Source organism: Lynx rufus, unplaced genomic scaffold, assembly GCF_022079265.1.
Source record: "Lynx rufus isolate CCGP_SWC_20201006 ecotype Redwood Valley unplaced genomic scaffold, mLynRuf1.p SCAF_11, whole genome shotgun sequence".
Lineage (NCBI taxonomy): Eukaryota > Metazoa > Chordata > Mammalia > Carnivora > Felidae > Lynx > Lynx rufus.
The window spans coordinates 38203683-38221215 of NW_025814825.1; the positions used below are offsets into that span (position 1 = coordinate 38203683).

At 54.2% G+C, this 17533-nt stretch overlaps 1 protein-coding gene across 1 annotated transcript in view; it reads right to left on the bottom strand.

Moving 5' to 3' along the window:
* The window catches only part of CRTAC1 (cartilage acidic protein 1), a 119343-nt gene that overhangs the window by 15276 nt on the left and 86534 nt on the right, over window positions 1-17533 (bottom strand). The window contains exons 5-8 of the mRNA XM_047072278.1: window positions 10325-10459; window positions 6873-7018; window positions 4089-4225; window positions 292-374 (exon numbers count right to left, since the gene is read on the bottom strand). Of these exons, the coding sequence (XP_046928234.1) occupies window positions 292-374; window positions 4089-4225; window positions 6873-7018; window positions 10325-10459 (501 nt within the window). The remainder of the gene's footprint in view (window positions 1-291; window positions 375-4088; window positions 4226-6872; window positions 7019-10324; window positions 10460-17533) is intronic.

The window sequence follows — 17533 nt, forward strand, 5'->3', positions numbered from 1 at the left end:
CCGGCAAGGCATTGCCAGAGAAGCTACTGCCTACCTGCCCCCTGCCCCGCCCCCGATTCCCAGACCCCCGCCCCCAGCAGCCCCGAGACTGGAAGTATAGGTCATCGCCTCCTCTGCTTCTGGCCTGGCGCTCCCAGGGGCTCAACCCTCCCTCAGGGTGAAGGCCTTCAGAACGGCAGGGAAGGAGGAGTCCAGTGCTGTGGAGTTGGCTGCCCCATCCCTCCTGCCCTCATCCTGGCGTACAGGCGGTCCTGAGACAGAGTGCGGGCCTGAGCCCTCAGGTGCCCTCACCTGTGCCCCGACCCTCAGGCTCCAAGGCATCGCCAGGATTGAGCTCCTCGATGAGAGGGTCACCGTGTTCCCTGCGGATGACACTGCAGGAGAGGAGACAGGTCGTTCCCAGATTAGCAGCATGCCGGCCAGGAACCTGCGGGCCCTCTGAATCCAGAGGCCCCCTCACTCCATCCTCTGTCCCCTGAACATCCCCAGGCACCCTGTGCATCAGCCACGGCCTGGATGTCTACGGAGCCACTCTCTGTTCACAGAGCCTGCCTACACCCTATCTGTCCCCTTCTTGGGTTTTAATTTACATTGGTAAATATTGATTTTTCCTTCTCTAATGGATGAATTATAGACAGCCTGGGGAAGGGCAGCTGATGGATGGAGAAGGGGCAGGGAAGCAGCTACTTTCAACTGACCTTCACCTTCCTTCCAGTGGCCCCAGGTTTCCAAGTTCTGGGTGTGCCCAGGATTGAAACCACTCAAACGCCGCCTCCTCCAAGCCCTCCCTGATAGTCCTGCTGGAAGCAATGCCTTCCTGCTTGGCCTTTATCACTTTCTGCCTTGTGCTAAAGCTCTGAATGGATGCGTCTTATCTCCTAGTTAGACTGCAAGTCTTTGCAGGCCGGGACCACGTGTTACCCATTCTTGCATCTCCCACAGCATCTAACACAGCGCGTGGCTTGCAGAAAGCTCCGGGCGCACGTCTGTGGGACACAGGGATGAAGTCCAGTGGCAAAAAGGGAGGAAAGGGCTCCCCTTGGGCTGCAGGGGCTCTGTCTATTTTAAGCTCTGAATCACGGTAATACTTGCTTCAGAAAAGCCCACTGTGAATGTCCTGCTCTTTCTCCACACTGAGCTGAATGCTGATGACGATGGTGAGCTCTCCTCCGATTTTTCTCTCATTAGAGTCTCACAGCCTTGGGTGCTCTGGATGTGTGGAGCAGTGCTGGGGGGAGACAGGGCTGGGAGGGACGTGATCGCTCTCCCCGAAACACTGCAGGTGGCTCTTGTCTGCCCCTCACAGAGAGTCATCAGAGGGCTGAGAGGCGGCTAGTACTTTCAGAAGGGGGCAGAGGTCCCCTGAGCTGGAGCCTGTGGTGGTGGTGGGGGGGGAGGGTGCAGAACTGCAAGGGGTCTGCAGCATTGAGTAGCTGCCCCGGAAGAACCGTCCATCACACGGGGCATCTGTGCTGAGCACATCCACGTGTGTGGCGTGGGCCGAGGGCGGCGTGCCTGGTTGCACTTGGGCGTCTGTGCACCTGCTGGAGGTGTGTATGCCTCAGCCTGCCAGCAACCACGGTCCCTTTGACCACCTGTGTCCCGCAGACTCTTCGCGGCTGGGCAGAGACATCCCTTGGTTCAGGTGACAATGCACTCAAGGGTTCCCGAGGATAAGTTCCGCTGTATTTGTGTATTCACTAAACGAATTCTTTTGCAGTGACTTCCGCTTGCCGTCCGCTGCGCTGGGCCCTGTGGCTGTGGTGTACATCAGGAAGGATGGAGCTCAGGGGCCACGACGACGGCGGGGGGGGGGGTCTCATGCAGCGTGCTGAAGGCCCACAGGCAGGGGGGCTGCGGGGAGGGCAGTACTCGACAAGCTCACCCAGGTTTAGGTAACCAGGACAGGCTTCCTGGGGGAAGGGCCAACTAAGCTGAGACCAGAAGGATGAGTAAGTATGTGTCATTGAGATGAAGAGGGAGGAGCAAGGCGCAGAGTGGGTGGGCAGCACGAGGGTCCAGGCCTGGTACGGCCCAGGAGTGAACAAAGCTGGCAGGATCTGGAGCTCAGTTGTGAACGGGGAAGCGGAGAGTGGGGACAAAGCCGGGAAGTGTGGGATGAGCCAAAGAGAAGGCAATGGGGAGCCTCTAAGAGGTTTTAAGCAGAAGAAGGTGTGGCTAGATCTGCATTTTCAACAGCTTGCTCTGGAGGACTAGACACAGACACCTGCTGAAGGCGGATGCAGGAATCCCCTTGAGAGAGATGAGGTGCGGTCCAGGGGTGATGAGAACAGATCGGAGGCACGTCTGGTGTGACCATACATATCCCGGCTGGCCTGGGAGAGTCCCTGCTTGCCTGCTGTCCCACCATTAACAGGACCCCCTTGCACTCAGCAAGCATCTGGTGTGGGTGACGAATTCCCTGGTTACTCTCCTCTTCATTGAAAGATTGCAAGCTCAAACCCACTGAGGTTTTGGGTCCCCAGTGTCTCCTACAAGGAGCCTGCCACGTTCTGTTCAGCAACAGGGACAGGTTGGGGCTAAACTTCCCGAGTGGCCGGCTGAGTGGTGGCCCGAGCTATAGCCCCTCACACTGTTGGCTGTGTGCTCAGGACCCAGCCATCTGCCACCGGGACTTGGAGCACAGCCACGGACCTCGGAAGTGGCTTCCACGGCTGCTGCGTGGAGGCAAACACACTAACCCGTGGGGCCACTATGTGATGACACTGTCTTCATCCATGGCAGCTCTGGGCCAGCCCGCCCTCGGGGTGGTCAGAAGGAGGCTGGGTGGTGTGACAGGCAGGCAGACAGGGGAGGCGCCTGGGTTCTGGGGCCACAGGGATGAGAGCACTAGACCCCCTGCTGCTTAGGGGCCCTGGCGAGTGACACTTTATTAGCCAGAGAAGGAAAGTGGTGTCTCTGTTAACGAGCAATTGATCTTCCGCAATTAATCTGGAAGTTGTGAATAAGCTTTTTGCAAGGCACCTAATTAGTAAATCTAGTGCCTTCGGGGGGTGATTACATCCAGTCAGGATTGATGCTTTGTTAATAATTATATTTAAAAACATGCTTAGTCACAGCTCTTGCCTTTTATTAATAGTTAGGGCCCCCCTGGGGTAGGGGATGGGGGCGATGGGGGCCTTGGGGAGCCAAGCAGGTGATCGGGCCCATTTCCTGAATCCAAAGCCCCCTGCCGCACCTGCCTCCTCTCTCCACCTGGTCCTGAGCCCCATTAGCATGTTTTAGGCCAGGAACAGGGCTGTCTCAGGTCACATGGGTCCTGAGGTTCCCCAACAGCAGTTCTCAAACTTTAGTGTGATAGGAATCACCTGATGTCCAGTGTTAAAAATAGAGATTCCTGGGCCTTACCTCTGGAGATTCTGATTCAGGAAACCTGGGTGGGCCCTGGGATTCTGTACTTTAAATAAGCACTCAGGTGATTCTGATGACAGTGGTCCCCAGACCCCTCTTAGAGAAGTATTGCCTCTGAATAGCCAACCTTTCCTCCCCAGATGCAGATCCTTAACAGATTTCTTCCATTCTGTCACTCCCTTTAACTTGTCTACCATGAATTGTCTCATCTAGCATTTCCCAAGGCACGTTTTGCAGAGCACTAGTCCCAAGAGGAAAATCTTTGAAAGAAGTGTCCTGTGGTCAAATCTATTTGGAATACTACATCTACCTTTCAGAAAATAAAAACACTCATGGTCATGTTAAAGGCTCTGAGAAGTCCTGCAGCCAGTAAACCTGCCTGTCTTTGCTTACCCACAGGTGCACCCAAACAAATCTGACTCTGTAACTCCTTTTTGTGGTTGTGTGGATTTCTCTCCCATAGAGCTTGGCTTCTGGACACGCTTTGGGCCATGTCTCTGACCATTTCCCCCACAACAGCAGGACACCAGCTTCCTGCCCAGGATCTGCCCTCCATCGCCCAGCTTCTCTCTCAATCCTTCCTTCCCTCCTCTGTTTCTTCATCAGGGGACCTTCCCCCGCCTCAGCCCTGGGAACTACCCACTGAGTGCTACACCTTCCTCCCCAACTCCCAGCCGGCAAGAGCGTGAGGCCCCCGGCTAGGCTGAAGTGTCTACCGGAAGAGGCGGTTGGCTGAGGAGCTGCGGTGGGCGAAGTTGTTGAAGAAGATCTCCAGCTCCTGGTCATTGTCAAAGTCGGCGGCGATGACTGTGCGGACAGGGGACGGCATGGAGAACTTGGGCGAGGCGATATCCTGGGAGGAGAGAAGGCCACAGAGGTCAGTGGACAGATGAGTGGGACAGGGCAGGTGAGCAGCAGGCCGACTCCCCACACTGCATATGCGTGTGGATGCAATCCAGGAGAAAAGACAGCTGACCTAACACCTCCTGTCTCACCTCCCCCAGAAGGGACCTGTGGTGGCTGCACTCAGGGCCACACAGAACTCGGGCTGCTTATAGCAGGACAAGGAGGTAAGAGGAACAGTCCTGATTCACACCAGTAAAGCACTTGGCTGTTCCCCAGGCAGGGTCACACGTAGCCCTCCCATCAGGCACTTGAGAAAGGGCAGACATTAGTATTCCCATTTTACAGGTGAGATGATGGAGTCCTGGGGCAGGAGGGAAATTGCCCATGGTCATAGCTAATGATGGGGTGGGAGCCAGGGCTTCTGACTCCAGATGCTATGCCCTTCCTCCTCTGCAGGAGAGTCAGAAGCTGGGGGGTTGGGGGGACCTTGGAAGGTGCTGTGCATTTGAATCCAGGCTTCTCTGCTGAGTAGCTGTGTGATCTCAGGAAAGTTATTAACCTCTCAGGTCTCACTTTCTTCATTAGGAACATGGGGCTAGGAATAGCAGCTCAGGCTGTGAGGACTGCATATAAAATGCTTGGCACACAGTGGGCGTGAAATAGATCCCTGGCGATCTGTACTGGCCTCGCTCACGCTATCAGTCTCACGGAATGTGGCAGAGGTGGCTTTTAGTTGTGGTTTTGCTGTTATCTTATGTTTTTTCTTGGAAGTCTTTCAATATTTTTGAGACATTTGCTTTGGGGCTTGCAGTATCAGATATACCTGTCCAGGGCTCACGGGGAGACCCTAAGCCCAGGAGAGCCCAGCTTGGGCCTCGAAGTGCTGACAGGGCCTGGTGGACCTAGCAAAAGGGTCCTGGGTGAGGGACTTCCTTTGAAATAGAAGAAGATGCGTTTCTTTTGTTTGTGAGAAGAATATCTATTGTAGATGGTTTTGTCCCTTAAAGATTCGAGCAGCCTGTCGAAATCTCAGGTACCGCATGGAAAGGGCTGGGAAGGGACATTCGGTGTTTCTGGGGGTGCCCCTCTGCCCCTTGGCCTGGCCCTGCTCCTTGGCCTCTTATGCAGGTCCCCCCTTCCATCTGCTGCGGGAACAAGCCAGCCTGGGACAGCTGGCGAGCTGCCTGTTCTGGGGAGGCCAGGAGGGAGGCTGTCCCCATCAGCGCAGTAATGAGGCTGATTAAGAGCCTGGCCAGTTGGCCAGGATAGGCTGAACAGGGCCTTAAGAGCTGGAGAAAAAAGAGACCTCAGGATCTCTAATTCGTTATTATTCTATTGATCCTATAAAAATGGAAACCTACATAGCCCCCTTGGGGTCGCCCCATTGGACGCCTGGGCTTCTGAGATAATGTATGTAAAGCGCTTAGCACAGTTCCTGGCACATGGAAGGCACCTGATAAATGGGGCATCTATTATCATTATTATTGCTCCCATGAGCTCTGGAGCAGGGCCACCAGAAGGCTTAGCAGCGTTCCTCAAACCCAGCACACTGATGTTTGGGCCTGGATCAATCTGTGCTGGGGGGCTGTCCTGTGCATTATAGGACATTTAGCAGCCTCCCTGTCCTCTACCCATTAGATCCCAGTAGCACCCGTCTCATTTGTGACAACCAGGAGTGTCCCCAGACACTGTCAAATGGCCTGGGGAGAAAACCACCCCTGGCAGAGAAGCTGGGTTAGAAGAAAAAGCTGAATACAGATGAAAATCATCCAGGATCAACTGCCCAAGTTCAGGGTATGCCCCCTTCCTTCCCAGAGAGCCTGGGTCTCAAGGGAGAGAGCAGCTGGGTCTGAGCATTGCAAGGTGGCTGCCTATGGGGGAGGGAGCTTGTGGTGGCCACCTAGACATAAGGTTCCTGGACACTCCCCTGGGACAATCAAGCATCAGGCAAATGCTAGAACTGTCTCACTCTTGCAGAGGATTTTGGCAAGACCTAGATACCTCCAGAACAATCTGGACTCCCTCAGACCCGTTTCAACCATCCTATGGAAGCTCCCTGAGAAAGCTCCAAACTCAAGCTCATCAGGTGGGTGGCACTGTCACCAAACAGCCCCTTTGGAGAATTCTTGGCACCACAATCTATTGACAGCTCAGGGAGGGGGCACAGAGAGGGATTTGAGGTCATCTTGCCCACCCTCTGCCAACTGTCCTTGGTGGGGGGGGGGGCAGCTGTTGGGAGGTCTGTAGTCTCAGCCTCCCCTGTCCCTCTATTCCCCACTGCACGCTTAGCCTGAACTTAAACTTGAAAAGATCAGGTTTTCCAGGAGCCGCCTGGAAAAACGCTGCCGATCCAGGAATGAAGTCCACCTTCCAGAGCCTTCATTGACCTGTTCTTGCCCACCTTGGGAAGCTGCTGCCCCTCCTCTGCCTGTGGCCCCCTCTGCTCCAGGCACTAGAAGACCAGACTGGAGTCCATCTTCTTCCCCCAGATGCTACGTTCATTGTGGCTCTCCTGCCTCGAGGTTCTGCACAGCCACAAGCCTCTTCTCAGCCTGGTGGGAGGCGGAGGCAGGGCTGTATCCCCAGGATATGCCAGGGCCACTCACAGTGCTGGCTAGCGGAGGGCAGGGAGGAAGGGAGAGGTCGCCTCTTACCCGAAACCGGACCTTCCCGTGGGCGCTCATCTGCAGGTAGAGCCGGTGGGGGCCATTCCAGTTCCCGTAAACGATGTCCACTTTTCCATCACGGTTGAAGTCGGCCAGGGCAACACCTCGCCCGTGCTGGTGCGGGTCATCCACACCTGGGGAGGAAAGACAGAAACCCTCAAGGCAGCGCCCCCTGCAGGCTCCACAAACACCTTGCTGGAGCTTCTTGGAAAGAGACAGGGAGGGCGACCCTTGCGCTGACCCTGCCCTTTGAGCAGATGGGGAGCTGTGCTGGCCAGCCCAGAATTTCTCCACAGGGGCAGGCGGTGGGCCAGCCATGTGGTTACAAAGAGAACCAGACTTGTCTTCAGCTGCATCTGCCCAGCAAGCACACAATTTTCACTCAGTTTTGGGGTAGCATGGGGACGGGAGGAGACATGGAAATTCCGGAGGACTAAAGTTCTCCCCAGGCGCCCGGCACTGCCACTGGGGTACATAGTAAGTTGGTCATCACTCTTTTGTTTAAATCTCTCAGTGGCTCCCCAGTACTGCTGGGCCAAGTTCAGATTCCTGCCTGGGGAGCACAAGGCCCCTGCCCACCTTATCTGGTCTTTATCTGATACCCCTGTATCAGAGTAAACTCCCCCTTACTCATAAGCTCTGCCTTCCTGGGTTCCTGTCGTTCCTCAAATGAGCCCTGCTCTTTCCGGCTTATGGCCTTTGCTCAAGCTTGTCTCTGCTCCAGGAATGTCTCCCCCTGGCTCTTGGTTACCTGGCTCCTTGTTTTTCTTCTGCTCTCAGCTACAATGTCACCTCCTCAGGAAGCCTCCCCTGACCACTCCCATGAAAACAGCTCCTCCCAACGACTTGGTTATCTTCCCTGACAGCCTCTCATTTTTCCCTTCCACCGTGCACATCACAGGTGCAATTATGTCCCTTTGCGGTTTATTTGCTTAGTGTCAGGTTTCCCCACTAGACCTTACACTCCATGAGGTCAGGGAATGTCTTCTTATTTACCTGTGTTCACATGGCATCCATCTCAGGGTCTGTGGTGATCTGGTAGTTTTCAGTAAATACTTACTGAATGAACGAAGAGACATAAATAATTTGACAGAGGGCAACTGGGGACATTGGTGACAGCAGAGGAAATACCACACCATAACAGAGAAACCCACAGTGTGCCTCATGAGCTCTGGGAAGAGAAGCCTGTGTGTTCAGTGTGACCTGCTTATGCTGTCCCTGCATCAGCCAGTGCCCACTGAGCTGATCCCGGGGGAGGACATGGGGTGGCTTTGCCCAGAGGGATGGCCTGACCTCCTGGCTGCGCAAAGCAGATACGTGCCCTCAGGCCACGCGTGGAGCTGAGAGGCTGTAGATGCTGGTTCTAAACGCTGACGCCCATGCCAACTCTTTCAGAGGACAAACTGCCCGGTGGCCATCAGGCCCTCACAGATGGTGGGTGACAGGACAATGTAATGGAGGGGGGATCACGGGATCCAGGGCACAGGGAGCTCTCGCCAGCTGCAACCACAAAGCTCCTGGGGATGGGAGCCAGGAGAAGGTAGGGCTGGGGCCCCTTGAGAACCTTGGAGGCTGAGCATCCCCTTGGGGGAGGAAAGGATCTGGACGATGGGTGGGAGGTGGGGGGGGTGCGTGGAGAAGAGGCAGTGAGGCCCAGGCTTGAGGAGGAGGCTTCGCAAATCCCACCTCTAGGATTAATACCCCATTAATTCTCTACAAAACTCCCCAGTCCTAATGTCGGTGGCCTTCTGTGTTGGCCCATTTCTCTCCTATCTACGAGGCACCTTGACAAGGAGCCGGTTCCCTTTCACGGGAATAATCGGTGCCAGGCTGCATTTCACAGCAGCATCTGTTTGGGTGATGAATGCCCTCTTGACATGTCTTGTTAAACCCCTGCAATCATTCTGACTTTCAATTACGGGCCTAGCACCTTTCCTCTCTCCTCCCGCCAGATACCTTCTCCCGCTCCAACTTGTTCGCTCACCTCTGCTCCCATCTCTTTAACACCTTATCAAATCCTCTAGCTTTCTCCACTACCACCTCCCTTCATTTTATGATTTTTCAGCAATGAGAAAATTTGCTGCCAGAGTATACAGCACCGGGGTGTATGTGCTTGCCGGGTGGGAGGACAGGCCAGGGCCGCTGCCTCCAGCTCTAGCTTTGCCAGGAAGAAGAGGGAAAGGCAGGAGGGGAGTTGACTGGCTACAAGCGGAGGGGTGGTGTTCAAAATGGGAACTCCCGAGCAGAGAGCTGGGGGATTAGGTACTTGTAAGTCACAGAGAACGGATTGGTGCTCGCTCAGGGATTTGATGCTAGCTGTCAGCACTAGCTGGAGCTTGTAGGACCTTTGATCTATGTGTCTAGATTCCCGCTCACCCCTTCTTCTGGAGGCTACAGCTCATCCCCATGCTGCCCAGAAAGAGGTGAAATCAATCCTTTCATTGGCAACGTGCGGAGGAAGCGGGTGGGGGGAAGTGGTTGAAGGGCAGGCTGATTATATCCACACACTTTTATGAAGTGTCCATTCTGCCATTCAGCAAAATTTACTGGGTGACCACTGTGTGCCAAGTGCGGTGTCAAGAATGAACAGCACAGTGCCTAGTCCTCGTAGACATAGATTATTTTAGCAAAACAGAAGCCTGACCAAGAAGTGTACGCAGGACGGTGTGAATGCAGAGGAGGGAGTGTGAATCTTGCCAGGTAGTACAGACAGAGGCAGGAAAGGCTTCATAGATAACATCTGAGCTGAGTGTTGAAGGAGAAATAGAAGTTCTGCAGACAGAGAAAGGGAGAAGGCACTTCAGACAGAGAGGACGGCAGGTGCAAAGGCCCTGAGGCAGATGAGGGATGAACAAAGAGGGAGGAAGGGGAGGAGAGCTGGGAACCCGAAGTACTATTTTATGTGGATTTTAGTCTCCCTCTTATTAGAGCTATTTGTTTATCCATCTTTTCCCCCCTCTAGAATACCTATGCCTGTGAGTGTATGTGTGTGTGGTGGGATGATGTGGTGTTCAGATCAGCACCCCCAACTCTTACCCCCAGCCTGGCACTTAGCAGGGGCTCAATAAATGGCTACTTGATTGAAGTCAATGGTTAAGGTGAATGTGGGGAGGGGACCGGGAAAGAGGCAGCTTGGAGGAGAAATTAAGGCTGAGAACTCAAGCAGGACTCAGAGGAACACGGGCCAATTCTAGTTGCTGGAAAATGGATACTGCTCATGAGTTACAGGCTCCCCCTTTCCCCAGCGGCAAACATTCCCCGCGGCCTGAGCCTGGGGGATGTGGAACTGAAGATAACAAGCAAGGTTTCCCTGTATGGTGCAGACGACTACTTGTCCCACTCTCCCTGAGGCCTGTGGGCCACGCTGGAGGGGGCAGGGCAGCCCGGAGGCCCCTGTGGGCCTGGGGCGTCGAGGGTCGCAGGGCAGCGGTCGCACTCACCAGCACTGGCAGCAGCATCCACGAAGGTGCCGTCGCCCTGGTTGTGGAAGAGGAAGTTGGGCCCATTCTCGTTGTCACAGAAGATGTCTGAGGCGCTGCTGCTGAGGATGGGGCCCACGCTGACACCCCGGCCCCCTAGGAGAGGACATCGATCCACAGTGAGTGGCAGAGGCAAGGCCTCAGGCCCGCGAGGAGGCCTTCGAGAAGCTGCTACGGCGAGATGCCTCAGAAGAGCTTTGGGGGTGGGGGGAAATTCCAACCTTCTGGATGCTTCTCTGAGCCCAGATCTGGGCTTGCAGTCCTATAAACTTGTGTGGAGCATGACCACACTGGTGATGAGGCAAGTGAGGGGCAAGACAGAGTCACTCTGCGCAAAGCAACGATTCTGTGACCTATGGAACGCAGAAGCCACCATATCCTTCCCTTCCCTTCAGAGGCCAAATTCCAATACTCCCTTAGCCCAGATCTACCCACCACATTTTGGTCAAGTCACAGATTTTCCTGACAACCCCCACCCCCACCCCCACCCCCAGTCATACTTAAGCCAGTCAAGACACCGGGTGTGCTCCTCTTCTAAGAACATCTAGGAAGAGGTTCTAGCTAAAGCTACAGGATGTTTTCTTAACTTTGTGTGATGGAGCAAACAACTGGGAACAGGCTGAATGTCCAACAGCGACGGGTTGAATGGATTATGGTGCATCCATACGACAGACCATTCTGCAGCCACTAAAAAGACTGTGTAGGTCCATATGTATTGACTTGGAGGAGTGCCCGTGACATACTGTTAAATGAAAAAGGAATTCACCAAGTAATGGTATTGTGTAATCTTAGTTTAATTTAAAAAAAAAGAAAAAAAGGAAAATACATGATATTTCTGAACATGTTTACACAAGCTCGTTCTCGAGTTGGGGGACAAGTGGGAAAGGCCACACCTTGAGTTGTTAACCCAGACTGCTAGATGGGGTGGGATTTGGGGAGGGAAGGAGAGAGGGTAGTTGGCCTTTTTTGGGAATGTCTTTGTGTTATCTGGCTTGTTGCAACAGAATTGCTTCTGTAGTTTGAAAGGAAAAAAAATCCAATAACTACATACTTTTTTTTTTTTTTAAAGAAAGAAATCAAGCCAGCTTTACATTAGGGTTTGATGTCTCCAAGATCAAATTTGAGCTATCTGTGTCAACAAGTCCAATCTTAAGACATCTTGAACAAACAGCCCCAACTACTGGGCTTCGAATCAAGAGTTGGAAGCCACACCCCCAAATATTGGGCAGAAAAACAGCCTGACCAGGACTGGGACATGGATTCTAATCCCAACAAGGCCTTTCACAAGGAGTGTGAGCTTGGGCAATTTATATTACCCTTTAAGCCTCAGTTTTCTCATCTGTGCAATGGGGGTTGTGTGACCTGCTTTTTCTATTTTAGGATTTTTAAGAGGATACGTGAGGTGAGATCCTCACAGAGTCTCTTTGTGAATCCTACTCCCTTGCTACTCAGAGTCAGGTCCATGAATCTGCTGCAAGGGAGCCACCTTGTTAGAAATGCAGAGTCTCAGGTCCTTCCCCAGCCAGAACTCGCCTTCTGGAAGGATCCCTGGGTGGTCACGTGCACAGTAAAATTTGAAATGCACTGCTCTAATGGGCTATTCAGTACAATAAGAATAGTTTTCAGAGCACTCAGAAGGACTTATTATTGTTATTTGTTAAATAAATGAGAGCTCAGGCCGACCTGAGTGATGCCCTGCCTGCCTGCCTGCCTGGATGGGGAAGAGGTTTCCATAAAGTGACTGCTAATTTGGGATGGAGGTTCTCTCGGTCCCCAGACTCCTTCTGTCCTCTGAGAGATGCCCCTGGAGGAAATCATGGGGCCTTTCTCACCCGTGCAATACAGTCTGCCCACCAGTACAAGTGTTGGGGGCCAGGAGGAGAAGATGGGGCAAATCGCAGTGCCACTCTTCTTGCTCTCATGGTTAAGCTCCAAATTAACACATTCTGGGCCCTGGGCCTCCCATATTCCTCCCAGGTAATCTAATTAGCTCTCAAGGAGAGCCCAAGCCTCATGAAAATGGAGTCACTGAATCCACAGTGCTCTCGGGGAGCATCATCCAAGATGTGAAATGCGTTCTTCGTTAGGACAGCCACAGTGTGGGGTGGGGAGGCTTTCAGACGCCTTTCCTAAAGCCAGCAGAGAGGGGTGCTGGCCTGCAACCTGAGCACCACTTCTGCCCATTCAGAGGAGCCGCGAAGTGGCTGCTGGCAGCCGTCCCTGCCCTGGTCCTGCCAGATTCCAGCCCAGGAACAGGCGTCAGTGAGAAACCCCCGGCCTTGCCCGGGCCCCCGGAAATTCCAGGTGGGGCTCTGGGACTTGCCACCATGCAACTCCATCCTTCCTCCCCACTCTGGTGTTCTCCAATTTCCTCTCTGCCTCTGGCTCTCAAGCTGTGACACATTCTCTTCATTTTCTACAAAGCAGGTTATTTCCCTCTTGGACAAATTTCTAAATCTTTCTAATTAACTAATTGGGTTGGGTTGAAAGCTTGTACCATTTGTAACCTGTAATTATTAGAAAATTGCCATGGTAACCACACTACTAATTAGTGACAATTTATTGCCATGGCAACTGGACCATAACAGAGATGTTACCCACAACTCCTTCTTGGCAAGTTCGCCGCACAGTTGGGGAGCAGGTGAGTCGACAGTCGGGGAGACAGCCTCTTGGGAACAGGCCCCCCACGGCCTCAGGATGGAGAGTCCAACTGGGGTCTGAGACGGGGGCGATCAAGTACTGGCACCCCTTGCTGTGCAGGGGAAACCCTCCTCCCAGGTGGACCACGTAAGTCCTCTTCAAACCAACAAAATCCATCCACCCTAAGGGTAGCCGGATACTTCCACTCCCCGTGTGGCCAGTGACAGAGGTTCCTGATTCAATATCTTCTACCCGTTCTCCCTCCCCCCAGCTCTTCCCCTCCTAAGGTTTAGCACACACCTTTTGTGGCTGCATGAGGGGCAGTCAGGAACATCTTTATTTTAGCCTTGGAGGATGATGTCCCAATTGTGAGTTAAATTCTACTTTACATCAATGAATGCTTTTATATTTGAGGCAGGCACATCCTCTTGGGGACAAGCAGTTTCCCCACTTGGGGCTGGAGAGGCAGCCCTGGCGGTGGGAAAGAAGATTAGGGATCAGGAGGTTTGAGTGTGACCTTGGGCGCCTCACCCAGCCTTTCTGGACGTCTATTTTCTCACCTATAACGTGAGACTGACAATAACAACAGTTCCGTCTCAGGGCTGTCATAAATATTAAGTGAGCTGGTTTTCGGAAGGTACCTCGGAAAATGTCAGGTGCCACAGAGTCATTAGCTGGGACAATTTCCCACCTGCTAGGTTAATAAAATCTCCTTATTTCCCCAGGACTTTCAAGCGTCTAAGGCTTCCTTGTTCCGTTGTTGGGTGTAGACGCTGCTCCCTGCCCAACCCTTCCTGGCGGCCTCTCACTCTGCCCATCAAGCTGGGTGGGGGAGGTGGAATTACAGGGGAAATGCCTCCCCACTGTCCTTCTTCCTCTTGCCACATCCTTGCGCGCCCCCTCTGATTATCTGCCCATTGGTCCTGCTCCCCATGGGGCAGCCTCATTTATCCTCAAGAACTGCACCCCTAAAGTTCTGAACCCCTGAGCTTTGGCAAGGCAGACTCAAGTCCAATTTGGGTACAGGCAATCCGTTTCTCAGACTGCATCGAGGCCGTACTGGGGTGGCCTGCCGAAAGGCCGTATTGTATCTGGGAGCCAGGGGGTGGTGGGGTAAGGACGGAAAAGAGAGGCTGTGGAGAACAAAAGCGTGGGTGCTGCTGAACCACCCCAAACTGTGGGCCAGAGGACCCAGGCATGAGGAGGCGGGCATTGCCTTGCTAAGGAAAAGCCTCTAGGTCCTTGCCCGGCCTTTGCACCTGCTTTGGCTACAGGAACTTGAGCTGTGTGCTCTTCAGGCCCTGGTCTCCCTCCCTGTAAACTGGGTGGGGGAATGAGATATCCAAGGCTCCTTCCCATTCTCCCAGTGCATCCTCTAGACTGGAACTCAGGACGAGCATGGCTGGGAGTGGATTCCTGGGCCCATCTGGAGTCCACACCACTGTGGCTTTGTGAGGCCCCTTGGTCAAGGAATTTGGACCCATGGGATTAATCTACTGAGACCTCAACAGAAATAAAATTCTTACGATTCTTGTGGATGCCAAGGCCTGCAGGCTTCCGAGAACATCCAAGCAATTATATAAGAGTAGCAAAGATGCTGGAAAACATAAGGGTGAGGAATGATGTGTGTGTGTGTATGTGTGTGTGTCTGAGAAGGGGGTGTGAGGATAGTGCAGGATGGTAACAGGGTCTTTCATCCTAAATTTCCTGAAAATTCAAACATAGAATAATACTGTGTTGGTGCTACCCATAAACCCTCTGTGAGATGTACAGATGCTGGGTGGGGCTCTGAGTGTGTGGAGGGCAGGGTATTAGATACGGACTTGTATCTAATAGTAGCCCCTCTGCCTCCTTGCTCTCCCGTCATGTGTAGGAGACATTCTGTAGCTTCATCTCACCTGACCATTTGCCGGGTGAGGAAACCTGGGCTCCAGGAAGTGTAATCGCAGCCAGCGGGCAGTGGATCACAGTTCATATCCACACCTGCATGACCCTGGAGCCTGTACTCCCCCACAGCGTGCTCTAAGATGTTTCTACAGAAGTCTCCTCCAGGCAGAAGAGGGATCCCTGCTCCCGGTAAGGCCCAGAGTGGTCAGCCACAGGCTTGACCTTTAAAACCTTATTTTAGCAGAAGAAAAGATTGTATTTGTATCATATGACATATATGTGTTTGTTCTGAAAGAAAATGATGCCCCCTCTTGTCACTCACCCAGTACAGTGACACCCCATGTGCTCTGGGGCAGGTCTGGGGCTGCCCTCCTGGAGGGTCCTGGGCCCTGCTGGAGGAGCCCGTCACTCCAGTGCTGCCCGTCAGATCTGGCTGTGCTCCCACTGCAAGGCAGTGCACCCCTGGCAAACTGGGGTGCTCCGTGGCCCCCACTCTGCTGCCCACGGTCACTTCTCTGGAGTCGGCTGCTGGGGAGCCGCCAGAAGGCCTCAGCTGGGCTTTAGGCATCTCCTTCTCCAATAATGACTTCCTATAAATCAGATCTGCCCTCCTCTTTGTTCTACACCACTCCCAGCCAACAGCAAAAATCCCCACCCCACATCATAAATCCACCTTCATTTTCTTTCCAAATTTCTTGTAAGGATTCTTTAATCACCGCCTTGCAGCCCAGGCAGATGCTCCCTCAGAGGGTGAGGCCCAAATGCAGAGCTCCTGGGGAGGGAATAGAGACTGGCGGGGGGGTGGGTGGGGGGGTGGGTAGAGTTAAGAGGGAAGACAAGTGGATTCCAATAGAGATGGGCATGAAGAGGCCCATGGCTGTACCCGGGGCTGAAGGGCAGAGTGGGGGTCGGGGGACAAATGGACAATGCTTCCAGGGCAGGGGCTGGGCGGGCTTGCTCTGTGCTGCCCCCTGTGCCTTGCAGGACGCTCCCTGCACCCAGGAGGTGCCCAGCAGAGGGCCCTGGCGTCCCCGTGGGCACCTCAGAGGATAGGGTCTACGCTCCGAGGGTCCTACCTGTGGGCCAGGCCCTGTGCCGGCCATGTCCTATGTTTGCCAACCTTCATTCTCACACCCCCACTGTAGGTGAGAAAGCTGAGGTCCACAGACATTTAGTAAGCTGCCGATCGCTGCCTGGATAGGACTGGTACCTAGCACTGTGACGCCAGAGCCTGTCCTCTTAGCAGCGCTGTGAGACAGTGGTTCACGCTGCTAGTTCAAGGTGCTCAGAGAGGCTGGGGATGTGCCCAAGGTCACTCAGGGCTGCAGAGGCCAGTGTAGACCTCTTGGTCCTCACCTTCCCCCTCCTTGGGTTCCATGCCAGGCCCTCTGCCACACGGACAACTAATTCTCAGGATTCCCTGTACCTTCCAGGCTCCAAGGGGCTGCCGGCATCTGGGAAAGTTGGGGCTTGGCATTCTCCTTGAACTAGGGACTACGGGCGAGTGGGCTTCCCTCCATTCAACTCGGCACCAACCCCAATGTCGGCCCGCAGCCCGCGAGTCCCCCGAGAGTGGGCACGGTGGCCGCTAGATGGCACTGTGACCTAGCAGAGTGGCAGCCGCCAGTGGAATTGCTCAGGTCTGGAGAGTAGGCTTCCCATCCCCCCACCCGAGAGAGCCGGACAGCGTGGTGCGGGCAGTGCCATTGGCCGGCCTCCCCCTGTTGCCCGCATAGCCTTGGCCAAGCAGCTGCTTCAGCCACAAAACCTGGGGGTCATAATCAAACCCGTGAGGGCCATTCCCTGGGGTTGTGTCCTGGGGGATGCCAGGCCTTCCTCCTTCACCAGCCCCTCCCGTTTTGCAGGCTGGAGCCGGATGCTCAAGCTGGAGGTCACCAGAAAGGTCAGCTGGTTGTGGCAGTTTAAGCTTTGGGGTCGGGGCTCTAAATGCTAGTTTCTCTACAAACCTTCTGTGTGACCTTGGGCAAGTCCCTTCTCCTCTTTGGCCCTCGATTTGTTCTTTTGTAAAACAAGAGTTTCTCCAAGGTCTGTCCGGCAGATGGGTGTTGTGTGGCTTGGCTCTGGGGACGTGTGGCTCCCCGACTGCACATCTGGCCATGGCTTACTTCCCTCCTGGCCTGCTCATCACACTGCCTGCCTCCCTCCCCCTTCCCAGGCCCCAGGGCACCAGCCTGGAGCTGAGCACTGGCCATGTGCCAGAGCCTCGGCAATCAGGCCGGCCTCCAGTGGTGGACCTCACATTTGGGGTCTGTCCCTGGGGCTCAGGGCGGTGCTCTGGGCTAGCTTTCCAGCCAGATGTCCATGCGTCATTATCGGAGTGACAAAGGGGGCTGCAGGGTAGAACTGAGGGGCTTGGCGGGCAAGGAAAGGGTGGGCTGGGGAAGGCGGGCAGACACAATAGTAACTTGGTGGGCCAAATAGATTCTTGTCAGCCAAATGGCTTTTGGAAGTCTGCAAAGCTGCTCTAACGTGTCCTCTGGGCATGCCAGCTGCCCCGGCCTGCCTGCCTGCTCCACAGAAGCTGCTGTCCCTTCCTTGAGCTGCCTGGCCCTTCCAGCACAGCCCGGCGCAGTTGGCTACTGCTCCCATCCCCATCCGTACTCCTCAGCTGTCTCCTCTCGG